General features: G+C 30.1%; 3 protein-coding genes across 3 annotated transcripts; 1 reads left to right on the forward strand and 2 right to left on the reverse strand.

Moving 5' to 3' along the window:
* Positions 1-1,926: 1,926 nt before the first annotated feature.
* On the forward strand, positions 1,927-6,447 carry LOC119671714 (probable serine/threonine-protein kinase DDB_G0280133; the record flags this gene model as incomplete). The annotated part of the gene is given in 5 exon segments (XM_038082474.1): positions 1,927-2,470; positions 5,236-5,491; positions 5,554-5,802; positions 5,859-6,067; positions 6,129-6,447. Coding segments are annotated over 5 exon segments (1,565 nt in total), but the record flags the coding sequence as incomplete, so codon positions are not given.
* Positions 6,448-7,852: 1,405 nt separating this feature from the next.
* On the reverse strand, positions 7,853-8,584 carry LOC119671724. Its single transcript, XM_038082484.1, has 2 exons — positions 8,501-8,584; positions 7,853-8,444 (listed from the first exon to the last, which is right to left on the reverse strand). Exons 1-2 carry the CDS (start codon positions 8,552-8,554, stop codon positions 7,890-7,892), a joined length of 609 nt encoding a protein of 202 aa, XP_037938412.1. The 5' UTR covers positions 8,555-8,584; the 3' UTR covers positions 7,853-7,889.
* A 2,258-nt stretch (positions 8,585-10,842) lies between these two features.
* On the reverse strand, positions 10,843-11,632 carry LOC119671731. The gene is made up of 2 exons (XM_038082495.1): positions 11,535-11,632; positions 10,843-11,393 (listed from the first exon to the last, which is right to left on the reverse strand). The coding sequence occupies exons 1-2, from the start codon at positions 11,586-11,588 to the stop codon at positions 10,899-10,901; spliced, it is 549 nt and encodes a 182-aa protein (XP_037938423.1). The 5' UTR covers positions 11,589-11,632; the 3' UTR covers positions 10,843-10,898.
* Between the last annotated feature and the right edge of the window lie 4,358 nt (positions 11,633-15,990).

Consider the following 15,990-nt stretch of genomic DNA (forward strand, 5'->3'; position numbering starts at 1 on the left):
ATAGGTTATGGTGTTGAGAATATATATTATTTAATATATATATCTTTAACTATATCAATTTAACTATACTGAATTATTTATGTATTTTCGAACACTTAGTTTTTAGTGGTAATATCATGCGGTATAGCGTATATATGGTATCACAATTTTATGTATCCGAAGTTAATTTGGAACTTTTTTCCCTGATTTTACCGTAAAAACGTTAACAAGTCGTTGTGTTAATTCACCACTAAAGTTTTTCCAAGATAAAGGAGTAGACAATGCGTTGTAGTATAATTTGAATTGAAATTATAAGCACAATTACCCTAAAGGGCGACCTAAAAATCTGTTAGTTCGAAATAACTAAATGAGTGAAGAAGTAATTACATTCCTTTATTATTGCAGACGCCGTCCGCTTTTTGCATTTTGAAGGTGCTGCATATGAAGAATCAGGCTTCCAACTTCTTTTCTAATCAATCTAAAGTCCCTATGTGCTGTAGGCCTTTTAAACTAGACATTCGAATTGGCATTAGCATCTTCTATTTTTCGCTTTCAGTAGAGCAAAACACTATTATCATTGTAGGATTTCTGTACGAATCTGAGTATTCCATTTTATCAGACATAGTTTTTTAAAATCAAAACTAACCTTAGCCTTGCTGTTGTTTAAAACTATTGCCTTTAAAGCAGGTGTGTAAAAATCTTATATAAATAATTTATAATTCTTTTCCATCTTGTAAATTAAAAAGATTCAGAATCCTTTTCGGGTATTCTGGTGTAACAGTACACTGTGATCATTGTAGATCTTTTATACTAATCGCAGTATCCCACATTATAAGACATAATTTTTTAAAGTCAAACCTAACCTTAGACTTCGTATCGTTTATCGTTTAAAAGTACTGGCTCTAAAGTGCTGTGAAAATCTTATAAAAATAATTTTTAATTTTTCCATCCTTCGCAATAAGAAGATTCTTGGATTTTAGTGTGCTGAACACAGTGATCACTCCACTTCATTCCAATCGCAGTTTCACATCATTAGACATAATTTTTTAAAGTCAAAACTAACCTTAGACTTCTTATCGTTTAAAGCTACGGCCTCTAAAGTACTGTGTAAATCTTATAAAAATATTTTTAATTTTTTCATCCTTCGCAATAAGAAGATTCTTGGATTTTGGTGTGCTAGACACTGTGATCACTCTACATCTTTCAGTGCAATCGCAGTGTCCCCTGTAGATTTTCATACCAATTGCAATATTCCATCTTATCTTTTTAAGTCAAGACCAACCTTATACATCATATCGTTTAAAGCTACTGGCTTTAAAGTAACTATGTGAAAATCTTATAAAAATAATTTGTAATTCTTTTCCATCTTGTAAAGTAAAAAGATCCAGAATCCTTTTCGGGCATTCTGGTGTGACGGTACACTGTGATCATTGTAGATTTTTTATACTAATCGCAGTGTCGCCTGTAAATTTTCATACCCATTGCAGTATCCCATCTTATCTTTTTAAGTCAAGACCAACGTAATACTTCATATCGTTTAAAGCTACTGGCTTTAAAGTAACTGTGTGAAAATCTTATAAAAACAATTTGCAAACATTTTTTTCTACTGAATCATTACAATATGTATTTACACTTCATCATGTTAAAAATTTCTATTAATGATTTGCATAATTTTTTTGTTTTGGGTTAAATTTATTTAAATTAGTTTTGTGAAACAATTGCTTGCAATTTTTGAAGTGAAGGTGATAACTGCAGTCATTAAGCGCTTGAGAAATATTTTTTACTAATGTCTAGCAATACTTTCTATTATTTGAATGTTAAAATTACCATAACGAAAACGTAAAAGCAAATAAATCTTTAACAATACACAAAATCGTTAAACGAAACAACGAAAATATTTGTTAAAGTTTGTTAATGCAACTCATAAATAAATTGGTTCAATTTCAGCGAACAAGAAAGCCAAGTTGCTGAATAGCAGCGCAACTCTTCAAACAACAAATGCCGTAGCAAATGGTACAATAGCAGTTGCTGGCAGCGTACATAATGAACTTGGCCATAGCAATCAGCATCCGTCACATCAGAATCACATCTATGGACATAACAACAGTAGCAACAATGCACAGCGCAGTAATCATCAACAGAACGGCAATTACCAGGCCCACTATCAGCAAGTCAATGTCAGCTACCAACAGCACCAGATGCATGCACATCACTACCAACATCAACAACAACAGCATCAACAAATCTATGGCTCATCCGCTGAGGATCATTATGAATTGCAGCAACTGCAATATGGCTACAGTAATCCCAATGGCTTGAATGGACAAGGCACCCGACCAGGCGGTCCCAATTTAGTAAACAAACAACTTGTATTGCCATTTGTACCGCCAAGCTTTCCAAATAACTCACAAGACGGTGTAACACATCTCATCAAGCCGTCAGAATATTTGAAGAGCATCAGCGACAAGCGTTCGTGCCCCTCATCTGCCAGGTGAGTCTATCTATGAGTCTATTTATTATGATTATTAGAAGTAGTATGAGTATATAAAGAAACAATGCCACATCAATACTTCCAGCTATTGGGTATGAATGTTTAAATTTAATTTCAAAAAAAAGTGGTTTTGCTCCGTTTCTTGCAACGAATTTGTTGATTCTTTTTTTGCAAATCTTTTGTTTTTAATTAGAAATAAAATAAATGCAATAAAAAACTCGTTATTATTCAGTTAAAATGTATGGCTTTGAAATGTAATTAGTGCAGCTGAGTTTTAAGCTAAGTTTTAAGCTGAGTTTACAACACTCATACCCCTTCACCGGCAGCTGAAACGCTTCATTTTCGTTTAAGTGTGCATGAAATTATGCGTGTTTAAGCCACAAAACACGCCATTGCATCTCCGCTGCTGCATTTGTGTATCTTTCACTTGAAACAGAGATTTGCCAAAATTTTCCAATTTTGGTTTACTTTATTTAATTTTTTCAATTCATCTGGAATCAGTCAGTGTTGAACGCGATGATACTACGAACACGCCGCACTTGGAAGAGGTCAGCAGAAAACTCATAGAAACTAAATAATCATAACATAACAAAAAAAAAGAGAAAGTGTAATAAATAATAATTAAATTAATTTATTTTTAATAAGTTAATAACGCTAAATGCGCTATTGAGAAATTTAATGTCAAGTATTTATCAAACTATCTGTCGTAAATGAGACTGAACACGAAGTGTCTTACTATATATCGAAGTCAAACTCAGAAAATATAAACTTGGTGTCGTGCATAACTTAGGCTTATATTTACTCTTTTAAGGATCAAAGGATAAAGTATAATCATATGATATATATTATATATCATATCCTTACATAATTTATATGATTTTATTGATATTCTATATCAAGTAATTTACATATCTGAGGACGTAGATAGGTAAAGTGGAATAATGTTGATCCAGTTCACTTATATAGGCAACTATTTTGAGCTTATCATTTTTAAGAAGATAGTTTGGTTTCTGAACTATCTGATTTCTAAACTAAAGATTAGAAAAGTTGTGAGGTAACATCAAGAATAGCAGGTTCATGTGCTTCAAACTGGATATATTAACAATATAATGACAGATGTTCAGGTTATGTTTTTTAATTCAATAAAATTCACTTCATTGGAATTTAAACTTTTGGATTTAAAAATATCTTCACTCAATTCGCTGTTTCGAAAGAAGATATTATATATTTTTATAATAGAGCATAGAGTTTTTTTTATAATTTTTTAAGCAATTATGTGTAAGTCACGTCCTCATAAAATATGTAAGTTTTTACCGTTTAATTTACTTGTTGTATAATATATAATGCGGGCCAAACACTCATATAATCTAATGGGTTCATATGGTCATCGAAGTATCGATGTTACTGAATCGTATTACATAAAATTTACTGAACCTAGAAAAATCTTTTGACTGTACTATACTTAACATAGTTTCTACTTTAGATACTACTTAATTGCTTTTTCAATTACCGACCTATTAAGCCCTTTGGTTTAAAGCTAATTTAATATAAAAAGCGTAAGAACCACCATCATTTCATTCCATCAGGGTGCAGTTTAACGTTGCATACCTTAAGCACTACTCTATCCGTCCCATTCAAATTGATCCAACAGTGCTTCATCTAATAAAAAAAATCAATTCAAAATAAAAGACTAATTATAACTAATTATAATTATAACACTTTCATTCCTTATAGCTTAAAAATATATTCAGAACAACTGAAAAATAGGGTAATACCTCTAGCATCCCACATATAAATTTTAAATTCTTCGTATGTAGAACGATTAAATATAAGATTGATATATGTATAAAAAATGGGTACTCTTAAATTGTAGAAATATGTTGAACTCCTTTAATACTCCTTTATAGACATGATAATGTCATTAAGACTTTGCAGCAGATCACATTTACCACAGAGTTATGTGAGGTATATGAAGGAGGTGCTTCACATATGTCTTGCTCAATGTATATTCATAATTCACAGTCGCTTCGAGTTTTATATAGCTCTGGAACCATAGACAAAGTTGGATCGCTAGAATAAAAATTGGAATACTGAGGAATTAAAGTGAAATGGTTTTTTTTTCAAGTCTCCTTCTTTTGACAGCAATAAAATTTGGTCCTTTAATATTTATTTATATATTCCATTTCGAAAAATACTGAATACAAAGTATTGTGTAGCACATTTGGGAACCTTTCGACTCTTCTGCAACTCGAGACGAATCATCTTCTAATTAATTAAATCTCATTTTTTTTTATTCTAATTGAAAAATATAAATTTAATATCATAAACTTTTTGATTTCAAACAATATTCATATATTAAATTTAATGTTAAAGTCAATTATTAAAGTCGATTTGAAAATAAAAGTTTTTTACTACTAGAAGGTTTTTTAAATAATATATTAATTTCTGACAGGTAAATAGAATGGTGACTTATCATATCCTTGTAGGATTCTTATCTGTACTTGTTAATTTTAGGCTTTTAGCTTACATTATTTATTAAAACAGCTTCAGAGGTGTCATATCATTTATATGAAGTTATTAATATACCAATCTAAAGATTGAAGATTATCTTTACTACTTTTGTATTTTTTAATACCATTTTTTTAATTTCAACTTTATCAACTATTTTTAAAATCTGTAATTACAATTTCTTCTTTAAGATATTTCATTTAAAACAAAATAATTAAAATTCAAAACATTTAAATGTTAACTAAAATTTTTTTTAGATCCACTGATACTGAGGATTATATGCAAATACAAGTATCTAATCAGCATCCGATTGGTTTTGAACCTCCCAAGCCTCCGCCACCACCTCCAATGCCAATGCAACCGCTTATTTACAGCAGCAACAACAACAACGAAAAACTTAATACAGTGAAGTCCATAAACACACTTGCATCACCTACGAATCCCGATACAGCGACACGTAAACAGCATCAACCATTATCAGCTATATCTATACAGGATTTAAATAGCGTACAGGTAATGATATTACAATTTTTAACAACCCATTCAATTATATAAACCATCTCTCCTCACTTTAGCTACGTCGTACGGACACACAAAAAGCGCCTAAACCATTTCAAATGCCTGCACGCAGTCTAAGCATGCAATGTCTATCATCCACTACAGATACTTATTTGAAAACTGACCTAATTGCGGAACTTAAAATATCAAAGGACATACCGGGGATCAAAAAAATGAAGGTAGAAAAGCAAATGGCTAATCGTATGGACTCTGAACACTATTCCGAAATAACTAAACAATTCACGGCAAATAATTATGTGGATCAAGTAAGTAACTTATTTAAGTAATAACCAAAAGACGGACACTTCATAAGTTGTCAAAGATCTATATGCAGATACCTGACAAGGATCCATCTGGTAATGTTATACCAGATTGGAAGAGACAAATGTTAGCAAAAAAAGCAGCTGAACGTGCCAAAAAAGATTTCGAGGATCGCATGGCTAAGGAAGCGGAAAGTCGTCGTCTCTCACAAATACCACAATGGAAACGTGATTTATTGGCGCGACGCGAAGAAACTGAAAATAAATTAAAGTCAGTATCACACACTCTACATACATAATATATTAAAAAAAAAAACTTTTTTTAATAATAGAGCCACTATTTATACACCTAAAGTAGAGGAGAATAATCGTATAGCTGAAACTTGGCGTTTGAAAAATCGTGCTATGTCCATTGATAACATCAGCATGGTATCCTGTACAACAGACATTATAGCCTATCAGAGCAACAATAAGGAAAATAATTGTGGTATTGAAATGAATGGTACCAATGAAAAGCCCATAGAAGATGATATGCACAAACTTACCGAAAAATCTCAAGATGATGACGATGCAAATGATAATATAATACCTTGGCGAGCACAGTTAAGAAAAACTAATAGCAGACTGAGTTTAGTTTAGAGAGTATTTTGATCATCCAAATGGGCCTCTTATGAAATATGCGAATATTTAGTATTATTTAAAAAAATATATTGAAGTGCAATGAATTAAAATTAAAGACAGTTTTAAACATAATGAAGAAACTGTTTATTTATTAAATGATGTTTTTTTTGACTATTTTTATAATAAGTCAATACATATATATCACTATATGTGAATATATATAAAAAAGATTATTTGTGTACTTTATAAACTATTTTTTAATTTAAGCAAACATTTTGTAAAATTTATTATGATTTTTTTTTAATTTTTAGCTTATATTTAAAATATTAAAATATTTTAATTTACTAATTAATTATTAAGTTATTATGTGTAAATTTCTTTTTATATATATTTATATCAATAATTTGCTAATTCATTTCACAGAATGATCAATATTTTCAATGGGAACTTTGGTGCAATATGTTATAATTTTTAACTATTTTGAATATAAAATATAGAGCAAATAGTATTTGTTAATAGAAGATTGGGTGCTGCTATTTGCTTGTTGCGATTTTGCTAATTTATTATTATTTTTTTTAATGCCTAATTTATATAAGAAATAATTTCATTTTTTTTTTTTTGATTTGTTATGATTGTTATATTACAATAATAAATATATATATATAAATTTAAATAAATTTAGAAAATTTATTTATTTATTTTATTTACGGTTTTAAATTATGAATTAAATTGATATAAAAATTTTGCACCCAAAAACTTAAGCCAGGACATTGACACAATAGCTGTTCCATAATCTTTTTGTCAACCACCAGTAGATATGTACTACAAGAGATTCTGTAGGGCAGTCCGAGCCTAACTCCATGTCATCCTACAACTCAATATGTCACTAAGACCTATAATACTTTAGATATTTACGATTTACTTCCATGAATTAAGTACATGAATTAAGTCAGGGGTCGCTCTAGACCTCGCTGCTAAAGAAATATTAGCCCAATTGTTGTTGACCTGTAGCAAAAAAGAACATGTATCAGCTTTCGACTATGGCTGACAAAAGTGGAAATTAAGGCTGAAGGTCCCATCGAAGAGGCACCAAGTGTACAGTAACTTCATTGCTAGATGACCTACATGAGTTACAGTAGGTTATAGAGACATGGCTCGGGACAGTTATGAGTCATAGCTAAGCTATATATTACACCGGATTGTAATAGCTAACAATGATGATAATAGAATATATTTATAGTGAAAGCTATATTAAAAGAACGCTCTTACAAACCGTGCAGCATTGCTAGTCTCCACTTTTTATCTTCAATACAAGGTATGTTCTATTAAACGGACACCTCTTTTTCACTATAACAATAATTTTTTTTTATTATCACCCAAATTATGCGTTTAAATAAAAAGAATTAAAATTTGCAATACATCACATTTTCTTTATTTCAATTCATTTTTAATTTTTTTATTTTTTTAACACCTTAACTAGTCAATTTGGAGCATTCAATAACGGCTGGTTTGAATTGTACGAAATAATTCTGTAATTCATCCAAAGCATCATTGACACATTTGCCAGCATCACCAGGAGCTTGTGGGACCTTCTTAATCAATTTTATTGCTTTCTTAATTTGCTTATTCAAGGTCACAATTTTTTTGGCGACTTTCACAATACATTTCTTGGAGTTTGTAGCATCTTCATCCAAATGACTGTCTTCACTATTATTACAAATAGTATCGTTCAAATTTAGGATTTCATTGGTGGTCTTAATGATATCATTACAAGCACTAATAACTGCTTTCAATTGTTTGGAGACATTACCGCCACATGCTTTCACATCTGTGAGGAATGTTTCTGTTACATTTTGTATATTCAGCACAGCCTTAATAAGACAATTCAACCCTTTCACACCGCGTAAGATCTTTTTAAGAGTTCCGTAAAAGCCTCTATCTTCGCCATAAAAATCAATATCGAAATCAAGGGATTCAAGCGATTCGAGACTTATGTCAATTGGTTCTTCCACAACAGCGGAGCTTGACTGCAAATATAAATTATATTTAATTTTGATATTAAATTATTTACAAAATTACATACATAAACAGCTACGAAGCAAAGACTTGCAATGAATGCGAACGTAAAGAACTTCATTTTAACGATAACTGTAGAAATACTACAATGATATAGGGAAAACACTAGCTTTTTATACTCAATAGCATTTAATAAATTCTTTTTATCAGTTTTTCGTTATTTGGTTGAGATAATCACAAATCAGAGTCCAGTCAAGATATTCCATTCAAGATATTCCAAACAAAATCATTTCAGAAATTTTAATAAATTAATTTCATTCTAAATAAATTTATCGAGTCAACACACTTAAAGTTATTAATAGCAGTAATCATTTGCTGTGGTAAGATAAATTATAAGAACATAGTACAAATAAAATAGAATATATATTATATATCAACAGAACGTTGTTATTGTTTTTGTGATTCGTCATGAATTCTAACTAATCCAGTTGCCCAACAGTCTACCATGCTAGAAACATCTAAATGGCATAGCACTTAAATGAAGAGTGTTATGTTCAAGAAGGAAGAAGAAACCGAAAGTGAGATGTAAGGAAATGGAACGACTAATTTTTATCTGTACATCAGACTGAACTTCAAGAAGATTATGTGATAGATTCCTTTAAATGTTCCGAAATCATACATTTGGCATTTGTAAATGTGACTCATTAATTAAAACTAATTTTTTTAAACAATTATCGAATAGTAACAAATTATAGAATAAATGTCATATAACAAATATGCATTTTAGAATGAGAGCTAGGAAATAATATCAATTAAACTGTAGTCATGATTGGGAGGCTTTTTGCGCCCTCAGAGTTTAATAAAAACAGTGTTGTTTGCTAATAAATTTACAACTTTTACAAGAAAATATTTACATATGACAAAGATCGTAAAAATATAGTATAATTCATCATATGACTTTCTGAATAATATGGTCATTAGTCATTATAACCATAGTCTTATGTAAATATGGGAAATAGATCACAATAGCATTTGAAATCTGATGCCATAAAAAAGATAACTTAGTAAAACAATTTATATTGAAAGTAGAAAGAAAATGCTATAAATATATATATATATATATGAATTCATTTCTTTAATAAAGAATCTTGAATAGTTTTAGAAAATTAGAAAGAAAACTTTGAATAAAAGCAATTGTATATTTTCCTTTAAATTGTGTCTTCGCATCACACTTTGACTACTAGACTACGGCAGTGTCCTTCAGGTCGAAGTAATAGCGTCTCACTATGCACCAAATTGGATCCTTGTCCACAAGTTGCCCGATACAAAAATCGTACTCTTAAATATCTGGTAAGCGCTTCAACTACATAGTTATTAATTTGAGAATAATAGGTTTCTCTTGGCGAGCTAGCCAAGCAAGTCAATGTTCAACTCATATAGATACATGAACATAGGGACATCTCAGGTAATTGCAAGGTAGACTATCACTCTGATTTCTGGCATTCATTTCTTGAATATTTGAATAATAATATCTGAGTATAGTTAAAAAAAACATTGGCAAATTAAAATTCCTTACAGATTTTGAGGTATACTTCGTCCAAATTAAACTAGAAACGTACCAGACAGCTGATACAACTAAAGCGGAATCTGCTCAGCACAATGGCATCGGTGCTAATGAGTCACTGCGTGCTAGAAAGACGTGCGATAAGACTCGTTCTATCCTTTAATGACTTCTTTTGTGATTATGGGTCTGAAAACTTAGAAGTATCTAAGTTTTATCTCCATTGTCAATGCCGGAGGAAATTGAAAATCTTTGCTATCTCTTTTCTTACCAAGCTGACAGAACTGTTAAATTAAGGACTTAGACGCTAACCACTGCAGACTACGTTAACCACCAGAATTGGGTAAAGTCTATTTACCACAGATTTACCACACAAATCTGTGGTAAATAAACTTTAGTAAACAAGGCAGCCACTTCAACCAAATCTAAGCTAACGGTGAAGCTTAATAAGGTTGAGTCTACTGAGATTGCTGTTATGAACGATGCTTTGGAATTAAAATGACTATAATATGTATGGAGTAGAAGGGTTATGTAGTGTAAGATTTAAATGTACTTTGACAATAGTACCGTTAGGTAGTTGGGGAATTATATTTTAAGTATGTTAAAGCCTCTTTCTAAAAAGAGCCTTTTATTTTTTTGTAGTTAGTAGTAGTTATATGTTATGTAGTTATATTTATTCCAACATTAATTTTTATGCATAGATTATTGACGTTCTATCGAAGTTCACTATATATTTTGTGTAAAGAGAAAACTCAGTGGTACATCTTTTTCCAAAGAACAAACGATAAATGACAAAATATATAAAAAAGAAAATATATAAATGCTTTTTTAAGTTTGCTGTAAATGAATTGTAATATTTATTAATTTTTTTTTATTTATCTCACATATAGAAAAATTTATAATTTTAACTAGTCAATTTGGAGCATTGTTTAATGTTAGGTACGAACTGGGTGAAATAACTGGTAAGGTTGTTTGTTGCATCAGTAACGCATTGACCGTATTGTCCAGGTACAGTTGGAACTTTCTTGATCAATTTGATGACATTCTTAGTTTGTTTGTACAAAGAGGCCATTCCCTTAACTACTGCCAGAGTACAGCTTTTACTAGGACTATCATCACCTTCATCGTCACTACCGCAAGCATCAATGATATTGTTGCAAGTGGTAATTATAGCATTGCATGCGTCTATGACAGCTTGTAATTGGGCAGATACAGTACCTCCACATGCTACAATATCATCGAGGAATTGTTGTGTTGTACTTTTAATATTGAGTACCCATTTAATAAGACAATTGAAACCCTTTACGGTACGCAAAGCTGCTTTGACTGCACCCAAAAATGTTCTATCTTGTACGAAAAGTTCGATTTCATCGGGTTCTTCAAAACCAACGGCGCTACTCTATTTTAAAAAATAAAAATTTTTAAATCTTAATGCAAACATTTTTATTTAAAATGAATGTATATAAAACTTGTATATAATATACTCGTATATATAATATCTTATTTTTATTGAAATATTTTATTCTAATTAAATACTTACGCTGACAGCAACCAGACAAAGACTGGCAATAAAGGCGAAAACAAAGAATTTCATGTTGAATACCTTCAAAGTCAAAATTCACTTTCAAAATACCTCACTCGAACCCTCCGTGTGTTCTTTATATACACTTTTTAAAATTATTGTGACTTTTAATTTATTATCAATATCTTTTTGTTTTTGCCGAGATTATCGCAAATCACTGTCAATTATTAATTTTTCTTCAGTGTCACTGAATTTAAAATATATTTTTATATCAGCTAACCTAGTCAATATTGGTTATACCTATGCTTAATATAGGTTTTAACATATCAATTGGTTTTTCTATACACATCATATGTATAAATACTTTCCAGTACACAAGTACTTAAAATTTTGGTAAAAGTAATCGCAACAAATGACACGTTCGCTTATACAAGCACAACTATATAAACCCATTATATATAGCTGACACGTACTTCTTATCAATTATTAAATATATTTAATAAAAACATTGGGACCACTTTTTTTACTCTCGAATGTTTTTTATAAAGACATTGTTTTAAGTTATATCTTATAACAGGACTAGATTTGAAAAAACTTTTTATTACCACACACACACACACTGTATTTTTTTAATACTTAAGACAATACTTGAGTCAACATTTTTAGATCTAAACTCAAATTAATATAATTACTTACGCCAACAAATGTTAGACCTGCAAATGTTATAATTAAATATATGAAATATCCTTGTAATGAACTTTTTCTTAGGTTTGTACATAGCTGAGGTTAAACTCAGCCGTCTCCAAGGTCCACACAAGAAATTAATTTGGTGAGACCCTGTCACTTACGATTTCTCTTGACGTCTTAGCTGAAGATAACCTGATCGAATATCAAACGGAACCACATATGCAATGGAATCACTGACAGTATCCGAATATATGAAATATCCGCCTATATGGAATGTTCCTGTCGTAAGGTTTTCATCATTCATCACTAAGTTCATCATTTAATAAAGATATTTATAGTAATCCACTAAAAACACGTAGCTTACTTTTCTATGTTATATCAATTTTTTATCAGAGTTCTCTCGTTCGAAATTTCTCATACTGTGCGCCACGGAACTGTGCTACACCATACAATAGGTGTTAGATATAATTTATTGATCTGCATAAAATGTTCAATTTCAAAGGTACTCCATGAGAAAAGTTTGAGAACCTCTGCTTCAGCTTTTACAAAATGTATGATAATAATTTAAAAAAGATTTCTTCTTCATATTTAACGTCTACTATTATTCTATTATATACAATTCGATTATACTATTATTCTACATATTCCTAATCGAGACCTTATTCTACTACAATATGTAACGCAATCCGAGGCAAGTAACCCGTAAGCTCAATTCGTAGAAATTTTATAATAAAATCTTCACATATCACGATACTTAATATTAATATTAAATTCAGGGTCAAAAATATTTAAGGATCGATCAGTAATTGAAGTAGAACTTGGATCTTAAAGCAGCTTAGCATCCGAATACAATAAAAAAAGTCGTTATTTAATATGCGAATATCAATCCACGACCTATACAACGACTTCAACTATATTGATTAACAAAGCTTATCAAATATATATTATACAAATATTGTATATGAATTGTATAATATATACAAACAAATTATATATATATAAATTGATGAAATCTTATCAACTAATGAATTTATCTAATTTATATTAAATAAACGGTATAAATTTAAATTAAATATGTTAATATTAGATAAATTAATTAAGTGATAACAGCAATATTTAATTAGAAGACGTTTCAATAGCTGATAAAAAGACCAATGAGAATTCCAGATGGTAACCAAACAATTATTTTGAGATATAATATCTCGATATAACTCGAAATATAATATCTCAATAATAATAAAAAGAAAAGTTTAATAAAATATTCATTTAATAAAAACAAATTAATAATTTCAATAAAAAAAATGAAATTTAGGAAGCTATAAAATTTAAATATATTATATATGAGAATGTATATGTCGAGAATTAATCAACGCATAGAAAATATTGTTTGAAGAAGTAATTATTGGTTATAAATTAATAGGTCGCGACTTTTGCCTAGTGCGACCCGCAGTAAATCCTAACATGTGGGATAGTTCAACTAAAATTATATATGGTTAAGTGACCATTTGTCTCATTAAAATTATTTAATATATATAGTTGAAAATAAAAAGTTAATTTATAACATATCTTGATATCTTATCTTATTTTAAGCAATTTGGTAATAACTATATATTAAATAAATTAAGTCGAATATTGTACTACCTTACAACCTGTAACAAATTAAAAGTCTGCTTTTTTATTAAAAAATATTATAATGATGAATCAATCCTTCTGATAGCAAAACTCCTATCTGCGCCAGTCTGCTCTACGATTAAATAGCCTCTTCTCTTACATCTTATGTCGTATTAAGTGAATACTATAATAATAACTATCTAAAATAATCCAATAAAATATCCGAATTATTAAAATAAAAAAATTTGTTTCAATGTTATATTTCCATTATACCTATCATTATATACCATATTCCATTAGTATAACTGTATTAGGGTATAACACTATAATTCCTCAAATATTCAATAATTCAAGGGCAAAATTCAAGTAGCTAGATACTACTTTAAATATTTGCTACTTTATATAAAAAAAAATTATTATAGGTTATCTTATTCCTTGAAGAATAAAACTTGAATATATTAAACCTGTATAATAAAATAATATTATACCCGAATAAAACAAAGAAAATTCAATAAATCAAATATAATGCTACCTATGTTACGTGAAGTAATTTTTAAAGTCCAATATTGCTTATTTTAATTTCTTAAAGACGTTTTTATATTTTACTAACTAGGGAATATAATCCTCTTATATATTAATGACCCATGACCTTGCTACACCCTACAAATATTTGTAAATATACGGGATGTGTTTATATCTTATTTATGTTTTTATAATAATTTACCAAATTTACTGATATTTACAAATAAATTGTAATTATTTATAATTAATTATAGGGTATATCGTTTTTATACATGTACTCCAATACAACAGCACATACGGTCCTATAATTTTTATTTGTGAAATGTATTAATGTGAAAAAGTAAAAAAAAACATCAGAGACTATTTGAACCGTACCTATATATTATAAACCAGCACAATCAATTTAATGATATTCGTCTACCTGTCTGTCTATTGATAAAGAAAACCAGTCTCTTCGTTACTGAAACAATCAAATGTAACCTTGGAAATTGTCTTTTTAAAAATTCAGATAGATCAGGTTGTCCAGGAATGAAATCGGTTGACTAATTAAAATGTAGAATATAAATACTTTTTGTGAAAAATATTCCACCGAACATAGAGCAGATGTTTTACGGTAAAAATAAAGATGCCACCCTGAGTATTATCTGTTCTATTTTTTACCAAAATCCAAAAGTTTATTGAGGTTTACCATATTTATAATATGGGAAGATATACGCATGTAAAAGAACTTTACGCATTGTATTTACATTGTGACCGAAAGGTTTTCGGAGGTTCTCATTTAAAATTCGCGCGCTGTATATTTTTCGATATTTTAAGTTTATGTAGTTTGGCAGCACTGTCCTTAATTACTATGCCAAAAATGAGCGCGATCTGTCAGACAGTTCGTTTACTGCAGCTGTTGAAACCAGTTCACCTCAGTAGTGCGTTGCGAAAAAAACAATGGAAAAAAATATTGAACAAAGAGTTTGCATCAAATTTTGTTTTTCGAACGAAATTTCGTGTGCAGAATCGTTGCGAATGCTACAAAAGGCTTATGGGGAATCAGTTTTATCGAAAACTCAAGTTTATGAGTGGTACAAAGCCTTTCAGGACTGTCGTACGACCGTCGAAGACATGCCGCGTTCTGGACGACCTTCGACCTCTACCACCGACGAAAACATTGAAAAGGCAAAGGAAATCGTGTTCAAAAATCCTCATGTGAGTGTTAGAGAGATAGCACGAGAGCTAGGCATCGGTCGTGAGATGGCTCGTTTGATTTTGGTGGACAATTTGTGTATGCGACGTGTCAACGCCCGGCTTGTTCCGATTCACCTCAATTTGTTCAACATTATCAACGATTTTAAGGCCAAACATTCAATAAATACCATCGAACAGCCACCGTATTCACCTGATCTTGCACCGTGTGACTTTTTCCTGTTTCCCAACCTCAAATTACCACTCAGAGGAACGCGTTTTGAATCCATAGAAGACGTAAAACAGAATTCGCAGAGGGAACTCAAAGCCATACCGGAAAGCGCCTATAATGTTTTGATGATTGGAAGAAACGTTGGCATTTGTGTATCGCTTCTAATGGAGCATATTTTGAAGGAGATAAAATAAATATTGATGAAGATTAAGAATTTTGCGTTTTATTTAAAATTTCCGGAAGCTTTTC

Source organism: Teleopsis dalmanni, chromosome 1 (genome assembly GCF_002237135.1).
Source record: "Teleopsis dalmanni isolate 2A chromosome 1, ASM223713v2, whole genome shotgun sequence".
Lineage (NCBI taxonomy): Eukaryota > Metazoa > Arthropoda > Insecta > Diptera > Diopsidae > Teleopsis > Teleopsis dalmanni.

What these genes read in the sequence shown, in the direction of transcription:
- LOC119671724 (XM_038082484.1), bottom strand. Translation starts at nt 8,554, where the DNA reads ATGAAGTTCTTTACGTTCGCATTCATTGCAAGTCTTTGCTTCGTAGCT. An exon ending in TTTGCTTCGTAGCTGTTTAT is followed by an intron (nt 8,445 to 8,500) that starts GTATGTAATTTT and finishes TTATATTTGCAG; the next exon opens with TCAAGCTCCGCTGTTGTGGA.
- LOC119671731 (XM_038082495.1), bottom strand. Translation starts at nt 11,588, where the DNA reads ATGAAATTCTTTGTTTTCGCCTTTATTGCCAGTCTTTGTCTGGTTGCT. An exon ending in TTTGTCTGGTTGCTGTCAGC is followed by an intron (nt 11,394 to 11,534) that starts GTAAGTATTTAA and finishes TTTTTAAAATAG; the next exon opens with AGTAGCGCCGTTGGTTTTGA.